The sequence below is a fragment of the Mastacembelus armatus genome, chromosome 14 (assembly GCF_900324485.2).
Source record: "Mastacembelus armatus chromosome 14, fMasArm1.2, whole genome shotgun sequence".
NCBI lineage: Eukaryota > Metazoa > Chordata > Actinopteri > Synbranchiformes > Mastacembelidae > Mastacembelus > Mastacembelus armatus.
Window position 1 is genome coordinate 11,952,324 of NC_046646.1, and position 15,530 is coordinate 11,967,853.

The window sequence follows — 15,530 nt, forward strand, 5'->3', positions numbered from 1 at the left end:
CAAGCAGTTAATCATCTCAGCACCTACCTCTCCAACAGAAAATAAGAATAAGTACATTCATTTGAGTCATCCGGGGTTTAGGCTACAATTGACTAGAGCTACGCAATTAAAGGACCTTGATAACAACCAAAACAGTTCCGATAATAAAGTGATGAGTAATTTACAATGAATGTATTTGCTCTGCATTCGGGTTGACCCCCATCTGCACAATCACCCTGTTAGGCTGCAGCAGTAAGGTTATGAAGCTGATAAGCATAGCGCCAAAACAAGGAAAAAAACACACACACACACACACACATGCACGTATGGTTAAAGAGGACAAAGTTTGTGGATGTGAGGAGAGACACATGTCTGCAGAGTTAAATGACTCACTGGAGATCAGATTGATTTGGAAATGTACGAGATTTCTAAAATAAGCTACTTGTGCTTACAAAGACAGGAAACACAATCAAATTTTATCCAATTTTTCCATCATTTGCAAAGGCACAGTAGCCTACCATCCAATATTAATATTATTATAACTCACCCCATGTTAAGCAGCTATCTGTATGTTGAAAACGATCAGTATGATAGATATGAAAAACAAACTGTGATCATATTTTTGGCTGTATCGCCCACCCCTACTGGGCACATTGTGTTTAAATGTTGGTCTGTGCATTTCAAGACCACCAGATCAATTTTTTACACTGTTGCCCTTATTGGATTGCCCTTATAGTATAGAGGGAGAGAGGACACATGTGGAGAGAGAAATAGAGGTATGGTATGCAACAAATGTCCCTGGCTGGAACCATCGATGTTTGTGCTTAGAGTATGCTCCTTAACCATTTGGTTGCTAGATCATCATGTAGTGTGTCTTTTCCTACACTAGAAAGAGAATGATCACCTGTCCCCTTAAGGAAAAGATATACAAACCTGAGCAATTGAAACATATCAAGGATGTGTCAATCTATGATAAACCTGATGTGCTTTTTTAAGCAACTGTATGTTGATATGTATGTATATACTGCCTCCATAACCACCCTCCCACACCTCCCCTTTCTCTCTCTCTCTCTCTTTTACTCTCTCAGTTCATCCAGTGGTCAGGTCCCATCTGACCGTCTTGGCTCTTTCAGCCCTTCAATGGCTTGTCTGCAGTTCAAGGAGAAGGCAGTCAGAGACCACATCTATCATTACGCAGAGATATTACCACTTAAACTGCTCGTGCCATAGATGTGGCCATTGTAGTTCCCTCCTTTCACATTTACAGGCCTGTCCAGTTTAGAGTCGCTTCACTGCACATAGGGTGCCAGTGATAGATGCACACCTGCAATAGACAGTCACTGTGGTCTCTGGCTGTCTGTATCCACTGCTCTGTGATGGTTGACAGCTTGGGAGCACTCCTCAGCCGCATGACTTACACCAGTATACTCATGTAGATTTGGAGAAATTGGTTTCATTATTCAGCCTGCGGGAATGATGAGTGGGTGAATCCATTTCCACATCCAACATTTGAATATTGCTGATGGATTTTCGAAAATATTAGCTCTTGTGGAAACAAGATCATATTAGCAGTGCATCCCATTTGTGCCACTGTCAACTTTTTTTCATGGTGTAAGGTTCGATGTGGCTGCAGGTTGTGCAAATCGCCCTTTTCCTCTGTGATTTGGAAAAAAAAATATTATCATCAGGCCTGTAGAACAAGCAGGAGACGACATCATGTCAGTTAACAGCAGTTTCAGTGTTAAGAGTAAAGATGGATCAAGGTTTGGGCCTCTGAGTAGAGGTTCATTGGTACAGTTGCCAAACCAGTCAGATTATCATTACAAATACGACAACCCTAATCTTATTCAGTTACACATTCATGAACTTCTCATTAGAAATTAATAAAAAAAAAAACTTCTTCTTTTCCATTCGGCTGCTCCCTTCAGGGGTCGCCACAGCGAATCATCTAATAATTAATAATCCCAAATAGGAAATTCAGGATATCAATGAATTCTGGTAGATTTCAGACTTCAACAAAATAAATCAATATCATTATCATTCTTGAATATCTTCAATGTATCTAGTGTATGGAGGCTACCTGAAGCACAGCACTCAATATTACATATAGTTTCAGTAACTTTAGTGCCATAACTATAGATCTGTTGTAACTACTCACATTTGTTCATTGTGCTCTTTGGGTGCTGAGTTTTAAGGTTTTTATTTTCTTTCCAGCGTTAAAATCTTCATTATTGCCTCTACACAAGACACTCAAATCTAGTTTCATTTTTCATTTCTATTGTCTGCTGCCTCACAGTGGCACATGTTTGCTGAATTACCTCAAAGCTTGCATTAGTACTGTAAAACTACCAGTCGGGGTATTCGAAGCGGACAAATTCATTTGCCGATGCAGAATGTAAGCACCCATATCAAAGCCAATAGCGATGCTAAAAATAATACTGGTGCACCTCTACTTTAATGGTCAATAAAACACTTATTGATCAACACTTTGATCTGGTCTGTTGTGCTTCCAGCAGTCCCAAGATACACACTGAGATTTTTCTTTTTTTCCTAATGTTATGTACACTACAGGGAGGAAAGTGGCGGTTTAGACTCTCGAGTCTGTCCCCGGATGGTGGGCTCTGAAAAGCACTGAACTGTCTGCAGAATGTACCTTGAAGGATGTGAAATATTCTCCTCTTTTGTGCTTTTCTTTTTTTCTTTTAATCTCACCATCTCACTCTCTCTCTCACCAGATTGTATCAGGATAGACTGTAATCTCAGTAAGTGTTTCTTATCATTATTTACTGTACCATGATTTACAGAACATGCACTGTGTATAATCATATGCCTCTTGCTCTAGTCCATTATGAAATACAACAGAATTCATTTATTCTGCCACACAAATCCCCTTGTTTGCTGTTGCTGTTAGCACGTTCATAAGCATCATTATGAAGAGAAGAACAAGAATGAGACTTCGCTGTGGCAAACAATTTTATGGTTGAATATAATTACATCCTTACATCCTGCGCTCTTGAAATCCAGAGCAACAGTTTAAAGGCACATTTTCTTATTATTGCATTGTAATAATGGTGTAATCAAATGTAGCAAAAATTTGTCATGCAGTAAGTCTGCTGTTGTGCTGCCAATGAGTCTGTCATTCATTTGCCTGTGAGTAATTTGCTCACATAGTGATAATTGGGTAGAGTTCAAGTACAATCAGCAATTATCTGTAGTCTGAAAAGAAGAGCTCAGTCGATTTTGTTTCCGGGAAAATTGTACCTCAGTTGAAGGGCTGAGATTAACTTAAAGTTAGCTTGATATCTAATCAATAGATGAGTATGAGGCAAAGCTATCGCCAAGGTCTGTTCCTGCTTAAATGCTGAAATGTGAGACAGAGATTACAGCTTGTTGCAGACAATTCTTCCTGTTTTAGAAGAGGAACTCTGATGGAATATTCTTTGAATAAATTATCAGATTCTCAGATGTTGGTTTCTCAAAACAAAATAGTTTGAATAAAATCTGTCTGAATCTGACTACTCTTAATACATCAACAGTCACTTGTTGTCTTGCTTTGCAGAAATGCAGACTAAATAAGTTGAATAGGTCCCTAAGCAAAAAAAAACTGACTTAATAAATAGTCTGAGAAACGTGAGGCTTAGACAACAGCATCAATCAAATGCATTTTCATGAACCATGAGGAATTTGAGTGATCCAACATAATGCTGTTCATTAAAAGGCAGAATTGATTTTCTGGTATTCTATACCTTTGTGAAATGGAGTGGTACTTTACTTTAGGTAGGTTGTACTGCGGCAGTATTGAAATTTATGATGTAGACTGTAGCTCTCACCTGATAGAGAGGGGCATTCAATTTTCAGTTCGGGCTACTGTGGAGTGAGAAATAGATAAACGCTATTATCAGTGGAATGACTCTGATACAGATCATCCAAGAGAAGAGGCTTATGAATTCTTATAAAAGTTATCAATTTAATCGAGTGCCGACTGAAAGCTTGTTTCCACCCCTCATGTATGAATATTTCCAGTGATTTATAGAGCTCCCTCAGTATTAGATATTAGATTGTATTCATGACCACTTGAGAAAAAAGAAAACTTACTGCAACAACTGTTTATGTACTGTCAAACACATTTTGACATTTGAGCATTTGCAATAGAAAAATCAATAACCCAATGGTCTGTATTGTAACTTTGTCTCATCTTAGTCTGTTGATCTGAGATGCAGATCAGCTAAATCTGTTTATGAGTCTAAGGAGCCTAAATTGCAGTTACAGTAATTATGACCCATAAAAACACATGAATGAGGCTAAACAACAGTTCATTTTGTTGAATTGTTTTTCTCTGATCAAGGTGAGTAGTATGTGTATCTTAATTTGTGTGTGAGATGTGCATGTATTGTCCCTGTAAATCAGTTGAATTACCCACCTGCAGGAGAGAAAAGTACTTTGAATGGTTCATTGCACATATTAGAAAGTAAAATATGCAGATAAATAATCATGCGACTAGCAAAGAAAATATATTGAACACGGCCTATTAAAAGGAGGGTTGTAAATCTGTGATCTCCCAGATATCTGCCCAACAAGTTCTGGTCTCTACCAGCAGATGGCACTGTATCATCATACACGGCTTGTGCACTTCTGTGTGTGCAAAATGAATCATGTTCCTAATCAATTATACTGTATGCACGCTACACCAGTGACCTCTGAGGAGCTTAATACTGCAGATGTGATGATGGATGGCTTAGTAATAGATTTTATAGTTGGTAACAGAAAATTAAGCCAAATCTTAAATTGCTGAATTATCTGGCTAAATGGTTTAGATGATCGTCGTTTAGTGAGTGCTATCTTTGGGGATAATTACAATTTGACCATGGACAGCATTGTGAATTTTAATTATCTTTGTTTTGTCTGCTTTAAAGGATTAGCTTACAACATGATTATAGGATCGAGAATTGAGATTTCTCAGGCGAGCTTTCCTTGCGAGTATAGCATATTACTGAAGGCATCAAAGAGACAGCCCATCTGCAGCAGCTGTTTGGATGCTGTCCACAACTGGATCCACTGTGGGAGTGTAATAGTTGTAAGAACAAATGTTGCTGCAGTGCTCTTGATTCATTCCCTAGAACCTAGGTAATAATTGGTGCATGGCACACTTTTGAAATGAGGCATTTGTTCTACAGAATTGCAAAATTAACATAACATGCTTTGATTAACACACATCTTGCATTCAAAGTCTCATCTCGCCCATGATGCTGACCTGCATAACCGCGCCTTGGTTTTGAAGCTCTTTGTTTGAAAATATTAATCAAATTTAATTTTAACTGAGGCTCAAACTGAACAAAACAGACTCTTTACATGTGCTCCTCGCTTGTGAAGTAAAGGTACTTTGAAAGGAGCTCACATTTCAAAGGGGTTACAGTCAGACGTCTGTGTGAATACATATTTATATTTCACCATTTCACTACCCTCTGCAGTGTTAGATCACTATCTCAGTCACATTTATTATGTGTACATTTCTATTTATTATGACCTCATTAATCATATTATTAGTTCTACAAATATTAATTGTTTTTATTGAAACAGTACTCCACTAATTTAGTACTGTACTGCTATGACACTGTTACATTGACTGACAGGGGACAGTTTTTAAAACGAATTGCCAAGATCGATGCAGCAGAGCCAGATAACATTTTTATTTTATTCCACCCATATTTTTTCCTTGTAAAAAACAGGCACTTACAGTACATTACCCATGCCCTGTAAACAGATAAAATCAGTCAGTCCTGCATAACATTTTTCACAATCTAACAACAATTGCACAGTTGTATTTACACACAATTAAACACAAAAAAATCCTTAGTATTCTTTGAGTTTTTCTGTTTTGGTATTAGGATCTTGGGTTCAGACGCTGACATTAGATAGCAGGGAAGTTCAAGATAAGATGAATAGTGCCTGCTATCAAGCGTTCCACTATCTCCTCTTTCATTACACCAAGTCTCGTCCGTACCCCTGTTTTCATGATAGAGATTTACAAGGTAAACATTTGTCTTATCTTAGAAAATCCATCAAATATAGAGGCAGCAGTATTTGGTGTGATTGATCTGTCTGGAGTGTGTAGTCAATATTCAGCAGGTGGATGGTGGTATCATGAGGTGTGCTGTAAAGACACTTGATATGCAGCCATGGACAAAGTCTCCAGTCGCAGTTTATTTCCCTGAGGATGAAACAGCGAAGTGTTCGGAAAACCGTTGATGTTTTCCATTTATTGCCCTCTGTACGTCCCCTGTAATACTCCTGCACCCTGAGCTCAATTAGACAGACAAACCCCTAAAGGCGCAGTCAGCTTAGGCATGGCCAATTAGTTTCCCAAGTGATGTCAGAACTCCTTTGAACTGCCGTGTCGGCCTGTTGCATTGGCACTGATTCGGGATGACGGTGCTGCAGTGGCAAGCTTCTTCACTGTGACCTATTTTGAAACCAGTGAAAAAGGCTGAAGATAGTGCATAAATTCTAAAACTTAAAGCTGTGTGTGTTTGAGCCAAGCCTTTAGATAATACCTAACATGTTGCCCCATTGGACATCGATCAAATGACCCTATAAAGGTAAAAGATTGGTTTCGGGTAAATGTCGACAGCTGTATGCGTGACTGATACTGTGCATGAATTAATCTATGGGCCCTTGACGAGAGAGTACTTCATATTGAGAACTTGTGTGAACTATGTGTGTTGAGCTGATTTGGTATGATTGTCACTTGATGTTTTCCTCCTCATAGGCAAGGGACCGGAGATACTCCAGGTAGGCGAGAAGCTGAATGACAATGAGTGGCACACAGTGAAGGTGGTGCGGCGTGGGAAGAATTTGCAGCTGTCTGTGGACAATGTGACTGTGGAAGGTAAGGTAGGAACAAAGCTGCTCTAGCAGCACAGGAAGAAATATGGAGAAATGTTTGCAATTTAAGTTGCATGTTTTTCTTCTTAGGCCACATGACAGGTGCCCACACTCGCCTGGAGTTCAGCAATATTGAAACAGGGATCATGACTGAGCGGCATTTCATCTCTGTGATGCCTTCAAATTTCATTGGCCATCTGCAAGCTCTCTCCTTCAACGGGATGCTCTATCTGGACCAGTGCAAGAATGGAGACATCTCCTACTGCGAGCTGAATGCTCGATTTGGCATGAGGCACATTGTGGCCAATCCTGTAACCTTTCTAACCCAAGCCAGCTACCTGGCCTTCTCTACATTGCAGGCCTACACCTCCATGCACCTTTTCTTCCAGTTCAAGACCACCAGTCCCGATGGCCTGATGCTCTACAACTCTGGAGATGGTAGCGACTTCATCATGGTGGAGCTGGTCAAAGGGTAAATGCTGGGGTGTTTGCACTGAGCTGTAATATACATACAGGCCAGACAGGCACATTTGGTTACTTGACTCCATCACAAATATATTCCACATATTTAATTCATTGCATATAATTTTGAAGAAAGAATATCAGAGGGAGGTTGCGAAAAAGAGAGTGAAAACAACAAACACATCAATTGTAGCTTGCCACTGTCAAACCCTGCACAGACCTTGCACAGTAAGCAATTAGTCAGCAGGAGGCCTTTTTCAGCTCCTGAGCCTGCAGCAGAAGCTTTCAATGACAGCACAAAAGAAAAATGGCTTCCAACACTTCTGTCATAGGTTTCAGGGCGTGCAGTGTTTTCTGTAAAGTGTAGCAGTTTTATCAAGGATGTTGCTTAACTGATTCAAACAAGATCTTATTTTAGACAGTGTACAGTCTACGGATCAAATTTAAAACGGTAGTATGCCTAAACCCGTACTGTGTGTGTTTACATTGATTTATTATTAATTTGAACAACAAGGTACTAGAAAATTGTTCTAGCGCCCTCAGTGATAGTATCACCAAAAGAGACTAGTAATCAGCTGTACACAGCTGCATGGCCATGTATGGCTTCAGGATACTTTAACAGATGGTATAATTACAAAACAGTTCAACACAATGAGTTTGAATTATTTAATCTCCTTAAATTGTTAATGCTCACCTGTAATTGTCATGTTGTGTGTGTAGGAATAATACTAGATGTGAAATAGTGAATGTATGCATTGGTGTTGTCCTGCAGGTACGTTCATTATGTGTTTGACTTGGGAAACGGGCCGTCATTAATGAAGGGCAACTCCGACAAGCCACTGAATGACAACCAGTGGCACAACGTGTTGATCTCCCGTGACAACAACAACGTGCATGTTCTTAAGATCGATTCCCGCACTGTCACACAACACACCAATGGAGCCCGCAACCTGGATTTAAAAGGTAACCTATCTGAAGAATCGACAGAATGTTATTCGAAAATAGTGGATACTTAATGCCTTCATTCGTGGTTTATGTTTTTGTCAGATTATGGATTTTGAATCAGTTTTCAAATCATGATCTAACACATTTATCAAATATATATATCCATCCAACACCACCACTAACTATGGCCTTAATCATATAATTTATTAATTCTGTAACAGACATTTTTACATTGTTTATTAATTTACTGATTCTTCCCTTTTCACATACACTGCATGAGTAGCCAGCCTAGGTTTTAGAACATGCGCTTTGCTGTGAGGAAGTTTATGATTTTGACAGAAAAATTCTGACTTTACCAACTCCTGAATCTTACAGGGGAACTGTACATTGGTGGTGTTGGAAAGAGCATGTACAGCAGCCTGCCCAGGTTAATAGCATCCCGGGAAGGATACAAAGGCTGCCTGGCATCTGTGGACTTGAATGGAAGACTCCCTGACCTGCTGGCTGATGCCCTCCACAGGGTGGGCGATGTGGAACGTGGCTGTGGGGGTGAGGAAATGTGAAAAACCTGTGAATCATTGCTATAATCTGATTTTCTAGTATTTGCAGCAGTTGTTAGGGCAAAGGTGAAATCATAGGCACTAAGAGTGAGTAATTGCACCACATTTGTTAGATTTTCAAAGTGCTTTTTTTTTTTTTTTTTTTGTAGAATGCTCCTTCATGGCTGGCCAGAGAACTTATCCTGTGATTTTTATTGTTTCTGATTATACACACAAACATGTAATAATGTCACTCCACAGTCAAGAAATCCAGCTGCTTTTGTTGAATTTTAATCAAACCGGAAAGCACTCAGTAGAGTGCAGAGCTCTGCCAAGCCTCAAATAATCTCTCCAGGTAGCCATTTCTTTAGCAGGAAACACTGTACTGATTATGACAGAAAAGTTATATAAGTGTACCCAAAGATCGGCCTGAGGTTGGAAATCTTAGTAATCGAAAGGTGTCTTCCTTTTTTTCTAGTTGTAAATAAGCCAACATGAGTTGTTGTTAGTCAGGAGGTTAGATTATTAGAAAATGACTGGCTACTTTTCAGTACTCTTTAGAGTGTCAGTCTAGTTGGAACGCTTGTTAGTGAGTAGTGATAGTTGTCACATAACACAAACATAGATGGAAAAAATCAATCACATAGTGTCAGTAGTCTGCTGCAGTGGCTGGATAGGCAAAATATATGGCTTTATATGGCTTTGCTTTTGACTTTAAAATGCTATAGTTATCTTACAGAACCTCATCTTAAAATTTAATATTTTAATGATTTTGCACTAATGACCGCCTCATAGCGTGTTCTCATATTTATTCTCTTTGGTCAGCAGTGAAAATGCATAAATAAAAGAGAAACACCTTGTCAACACCCTGCAGGTCCCAGCACCACCTGCACAGAGGACTCCTGCCACCACCAGGGAGTGTGTCTGCAGCTGTGGGAGGGCTTCTCCTGTGACTGTACCATGACCACCTTCGGGGGACCGTTCTGCAGTGACCGTAAGTGCCAGATGTGTTGTATTTAAATGGAAAGAAAGATTAAGAACGTCTGCTTGACTGATAATGAGGCAACTGATCAGATCCCGCAACTGAATAACTGGTCAATAACTGAAAACACCCATAAAATATAAAAGATCCTGAATAGAACTGACTGTGAGAATTGTTGAGCTGGTTTAAAGGCTGTAACAATGTGTCATGACAGACGTCTTTACAGATTACATACAATTCTGGCCTCTTAGAAACATTCACAGTGGGTGTCGTGGTAGCCTGTTGGTAATTGGTTGCCCATTCTGTCATAGCTGCTGGGGAACACATTATCCCAAATTCTGGACTTGAAGATTGGTCGAAGAGCCTCAGTTTATATTCAGAGAAATAAATCTTATATAACTCTGTGCTTCCCAACCTTTTGGCTTGTGGTTCCCTAAAACTGCTACTGTACTTGTGACAAAAGCAATTTTTCTTGAACTGTTTCCTTTGTAAGGCTTTAGAGCTCCAAAGAGGTGACAGTATGTAATATTTTATAAAAACAAAAGTAAAAATTTGTTTAAAAAAAAGTGAAAACATGCTCAGATCTGATTCGGGATCTTTTGGGGGTGTCTCAACCCCCAGGCGGGGAACACTAATCTGTGTAACTTGATTTGATTGTTTTTGCTCTTACACTGTAAAACTGCATAAGAGTGACATAACCTAACCTATTTAACAGTAGGAGCACACATGAGCTTGATTTTGAATGATTGAATGATTGACGGCCCATTTTAAGCAAATTACTATGATCTACAAGTTAATTTTACACTATATGCAAATAACTTGGAACCAGTTGCTGCATCAAAGATAATGGACTGTATTTCTAATTCACGGAACTGATTGCACAGTAATACATGACACGTTGAAAGTGCCACATTTCAAAAACCACTGGTCTGATTGCTGCTGTCACTATAAAGAGCCCTGTATGTCCACAATAATAGAGCCTGACTTTTACCAGAAGCTTTTCATACTTATAATAGCAAGAGATTAACATTAAGCGTACTGCTCCAGTGGTCATGGCAAGTTAAACTTCATTTGCTGCAGTCATTTAGAATAACTACAAGAACTGTGCCTTTGTGGTAATTATTATTGAAATGTGACATTATGCAATATTGTTTTAAGAGATAAAAAAAAAAGGGCATGTAACTCTGTGGGGGAGCTATTTGAGTCTAATTTCATAGTAACAGTGAGAATGCAGATATCTACAGTAGGTTTAGTGTATAGTACATTGGAATATATAAGAAATATCTAAATATTTTTAGAAAACACTGTACTTTTTTTGTTGTTGTGGAGCTTTGGGTAACTATATAATTATTCTTAAAGGAAGTTAAATAAACTACTTTCTCAAGTAGCTGCTTTCTACCCTCCATCAACTTGCTTCCTGTGTTTCAAACTTACATGCACTGCCAAATGGGCTCGCTGCTGTATTCTATTGATCTAGCCTGAAAATCAATAGTTTGTCCTCTGTATCCTTTATCTATTATATCCTCTACTGTTCTAAGACTGAGCACCCGGATAAAATATATATTATGCTGTTCAAGCAGCTTTTCACTTTCTACATGACCAAGAAGGAAATGTATTGGATGAAGCAGGAGAGCTGCCCTAGCTTATAGTTCTATTTGCAGGCTAGAGCAGATTAATAAATTTCGGTAATAACTTTAGAAGTGCATTTCAAAAAGGAAAGTGTGGTCTGTGAAAAATAACTGCAACAACACATCTATATTATTCCTCCCATAGTGAATCCTTATTCATTTAAACAGGCTTTTTTGTTTTCTTTATCACAAAAGGGGTAATTTTTTTTAAAAAAAGCTTCAAAAAGGCGTTTCTTTTCAATATTTTTCAGTCACTATGTGACTTCAGTGCATGCAAGTTCACCTTCCTTCAATAGCTCTTAAAACTGACTTCTTCTCTTAATTGTTTATCACTGAGAATTGTATACAGAGAGATATTGTGAGCGTGTTCCAAGAAATGTTGTTTATTGTGTGGTTTGACACGACACAACAAGAAACAAAACTCACATTTTTGATCTGTATTAATGAAGAATCCCATTAAAAGGGATCATATGCAGTTGTTCAACCCCAATCCTCAAGGCCACACCATTAACACTGTTTTTGATGTGTTATAAAAACCATCTTCTTTCTGGATTTTCTGTAATTGCTGCTAGTCTGATGCACATCATCTAAGCACGAATTTCAAACAGCTGCCTAAGGCTAGACCTTCATAGCCCTTTTTTCAACTGAGCGTTGCAGATGGGAATGTATTTACAGTAATGCTCTTTTGCAATGTCTGGGTGTTGGTAGGATACTGAATACAAACCTTGTCGATTTCAATGATGTTTCAGTATGATTCATTCAAAAAATGTTTTAAATACTACATTTTTAGGCAGGAGCTGCCGTCAGTAAATATTTCAAATATTCCATTTTTATATCTCCAAAAACTCTGGAACATGTTTTTGCGTTAACAAGACTATTATCAAACACTTAACAGCAAAAACAACATTTTCAAGAAAAATACAACTTATTGAAGCATTTTTGGTTTTCATCTTGCGGCGTCCAGGAAGGACTCTCAATCATGCGAGTGGTAAATGGCACGGCTGGCCGATATCAAAGGTCAAACCAATACATCAGTCTAACTCTGAGGAAATAACAAGCCCCATGCTTCACATTGCGCCATCATCAAAGTCGTTAGAACAAATGGAAAATCTGACAGTAATGTAGAAACACAAACAAATATGCAGGCAGGACAATAATTTCACAAGCATTGGTATTGTCTCTCGTTTATGCCACAGTGCTACTCTGTTTATCTCACCAGCATTAAAGCCTTACAAATAATCCAATCCTCCCACCTCAGTCTCCTTCCACGTCCATGCTCCACTCCAGAAGGTCAGCTACTTATTCCCAGAAACCAGCATTAAAAAGAACGGAGAGTGCTTTACTGATTCACTCAAAGGTGCAACCTCAAAAGAAACAAAATCGGGAGGCAGACACTTCCTAAACCACTAGAATCCCAGTTGCTCTGTGCATTAATACATTTATATCATATACAAAAAGCAATTAACCAAGTATGCTGCAGACATCTGTGGTAATTACCTCTAGGTCATTGTTTCATCACCAAAGTCATTGAGATTTCTAATGATGTTCTGTGCTCAATTTTTAGAGCTTCTTCTCTGTAAACGAATGAAGAGTGTAATTATTGATTAACCTCTGCAGATGTAGTTGTTTGTTTTGGAATAGTCATTACCTGCTTTTGTGTGAGGGTGTGTGTGTGTGTGTGTGTGTGTGTGTGTGTGTGTGTGTGTGTGTGTGTGTGTGTGTGCTAGCTAATCTGCATGAGCGTCTGTAGTGTATCTATATGACTACATACACATTTCCATATTTTCCTAGTGCTAATCTAAAGCAAATAGCAGTACTATTCGTTTTTCATAACATCTGCTGAAGTTTTATTTCATTTTACTATTTTGCCCATAAAAGACAATAACAACCATGATGACGTCCAACAGCACCAAGTTAACATTACGTACTTGGTTCTCCCACCCCACATCCGAACCATGTGAGTCCACACCCTGCGCATATAACAAACACATGACATTTCACCTGACGTGGCTTTACATAACCACAGTGCTGGCACCCGGCAGTCGTCTGCAGAGTGGAACCACCCTTCGCCATTTACTTGTAAGTCAGCATTTCCTTTTGAATTGTTTAATTCCCACGGTAGTAAGGCAGACTGTAAGTTGAGCCTGTAGCCTCCAGGCATGGAGGCAAGGTACAGTTACACAGCAGCAGACAGCAGCTGTCTTCCTTTCCCGTTTCATGTGCCAGATAGCAAGCACTGTATTCTTTTTCATTTAATTTGTGTCAAACCTATGATGGTTTTGTTTCCTCAACAGAGCTGGGTGAAGTTTGCATCATCCATCAACAGTTGTAATTAACAAAGGATTATAAAGTGTAGGAGATTTAGGTGTTAATGTACATAAACCTGTTCAAATACACTCTATGTACAATAGCCAGATGAAGTAAACTATAGGTCAGATTTCTTTTTTTTTTACATTTTTTACAGTGCAGCAGTTCTTTCTGTAGAGATACAGCTGAATGTGTGAAGTGCAGAAAAATGTGAATGTAGTGCTCAATTAAATCTCATTTTTCCTTTGACCTTCCTTTTCAGGTGGAGACATTCGAGATTATGAGTGTGTCCCAGAGCCACAAGGATAATCCAGGATAGAAGTTCAGACTTAATCTTGTGCCCTGGGACAGAGGCTCAAGAAAACACATTGCTTTTCATAACGTGGTGACCTACCCGAACTATACTGAGAAACTTGAGTGTGGTCAGGACTCTACTTGGGATCAAGTAGACATGTCTGTGAGAAAGTTGCCCTATTTGTTTGTCTTTGTGTTTAACCTGTAAAAAGCACACTCATCGAGATTTTAAAAATCTGTTGCTCTCATTTACATGTTACACTTTTTAATTACATGTCATTCCCTTGTAGTATTTTTAAATACAACTGACTTTGCATACTTAAATGGCACATATACGCTCTTTTTGCACATGCATGTGGGCATGCGCATGTAACCTATATAGGTAATGTGATTGGATCATGCAGCCCACGTGATCTATTTTGGGGACGGTCTATTGTTTGTGGCGGGTGGATTGATTTCGTAATAGTGGCTTGTATACACAAACATGGAACGGCACAGCGGATCACTTTGGAAAAACACCACTCCGGTTATTAAATCAATCCACCCCACCACAAAGACCATCACCCAAAATAAGTCACATGGCCTGCAGGATCCAATCACATTACCTATATAGCCTACACCTACTCACACTCACAAAGGGAGCGCAAACAAGACATGTGCATGCTCAAAGGGAGCATATATATACTTATTTATTTTAAGTGGATATAAGGATATAGAGTATATGCACTATATTTAATGCCAAATAACGAATAATGTTACCATTAAACAGACTGAGGGAGTAGGTGGACGCAGAGGTGGAGGTGGGCACCTCCAACAGCGGCATTTATTTCACAGTCCCAACCACTCAAACACTGAATTCAGTACAGCTTGTGCAAATTATTATATTAATTGAGTCTTTGAAAAACTGCATGACAGTCTGTAGAAATGATCATCTAATCATTTATATTGTTCAAGCTCCCTGGTTATACATATGGAGCAAGTTAGACCTCTATATTTGACTATACTCCATGTATACATGTATACAGGCTCTCCTCGTGAAAGAGGGTCTGACCTTCCATTGATTCTTTACCTGTGGTGTGGTGTGGGGGGGTCCTAGTCCTAGTTGAGCTCTTCCTCCTCCTTTCTTAATCTCACATAATGATATTTTACCCACTATTACACATTTATCCACTGCATATAGAAATGAATCATGCCTCTGTAATCTACAATACTTTATGCAGTCAACGTTGAGAGTTATTGTTATGATGACAAGCTCTTCCCTTCCTCAGAGCAAATGTCGTCTTTGGTCCTTGTGCAGGGGTTTTACATTTGGCGACACAGTTCACTTTATTAACATCCGCTCCGAGGTGACACCATCTTTGCTGGCTGCAGATACACATTAGTTAGTCCTGCTATTAACCTTTCAAGCAAATCCATTATAGGATCACACATTATTCCTCCTAAGTAAGGGGCTACTGAGCCTAATGGTCATATCCTGATACGTTGTTCACAGCCTTTCAGTAAAAATACAGT

The 15,530-nt window shown here is 39.0% G+C and overlaps 1 protein-coding gene across 2 annotated transcripts in view; it reads left to right on the forward strand.

The window, feature by feature from the left end:
- nrxn2a (neurexin 2a) overlaps positions 1 to 15,530 on the forward strand; it is an 82,331-nt gene that overhangs the window by 25,738 nt on the left and 41,063 nt on the right. For both annotated transcript variants that reach the window (XM_026329048.1, XM_026329049.1), the window contains 6 exons: positions 2,715 to 2,741; positions 6,746 to 6,865; positions 6,952 to 7,333; positions 8,096 to 8,286; positions 8,644 to 8,817; positions 9,682 to 9,801. In XM_026329048.1, the coding sequence (XP_026184833.1) occupies positions 2,715 to 2,741; positions 6,746 to 6,865; positions 6,952 to 7,333; positions 8,096 to 8,286; positions 8,644 to 8,817; positions 9,682 to 9,801 (1,014 nt within the window). The remainder of the gene's footprint in view (positions 1 to 2,714; positions 2,742 to 6,745; positions 6,866 to 6,951; positions 7,334 to 8,095; positions 8,287 to 8,643; positions 8,818 to 9,681; positions 9,802 to 15,530) is intronic.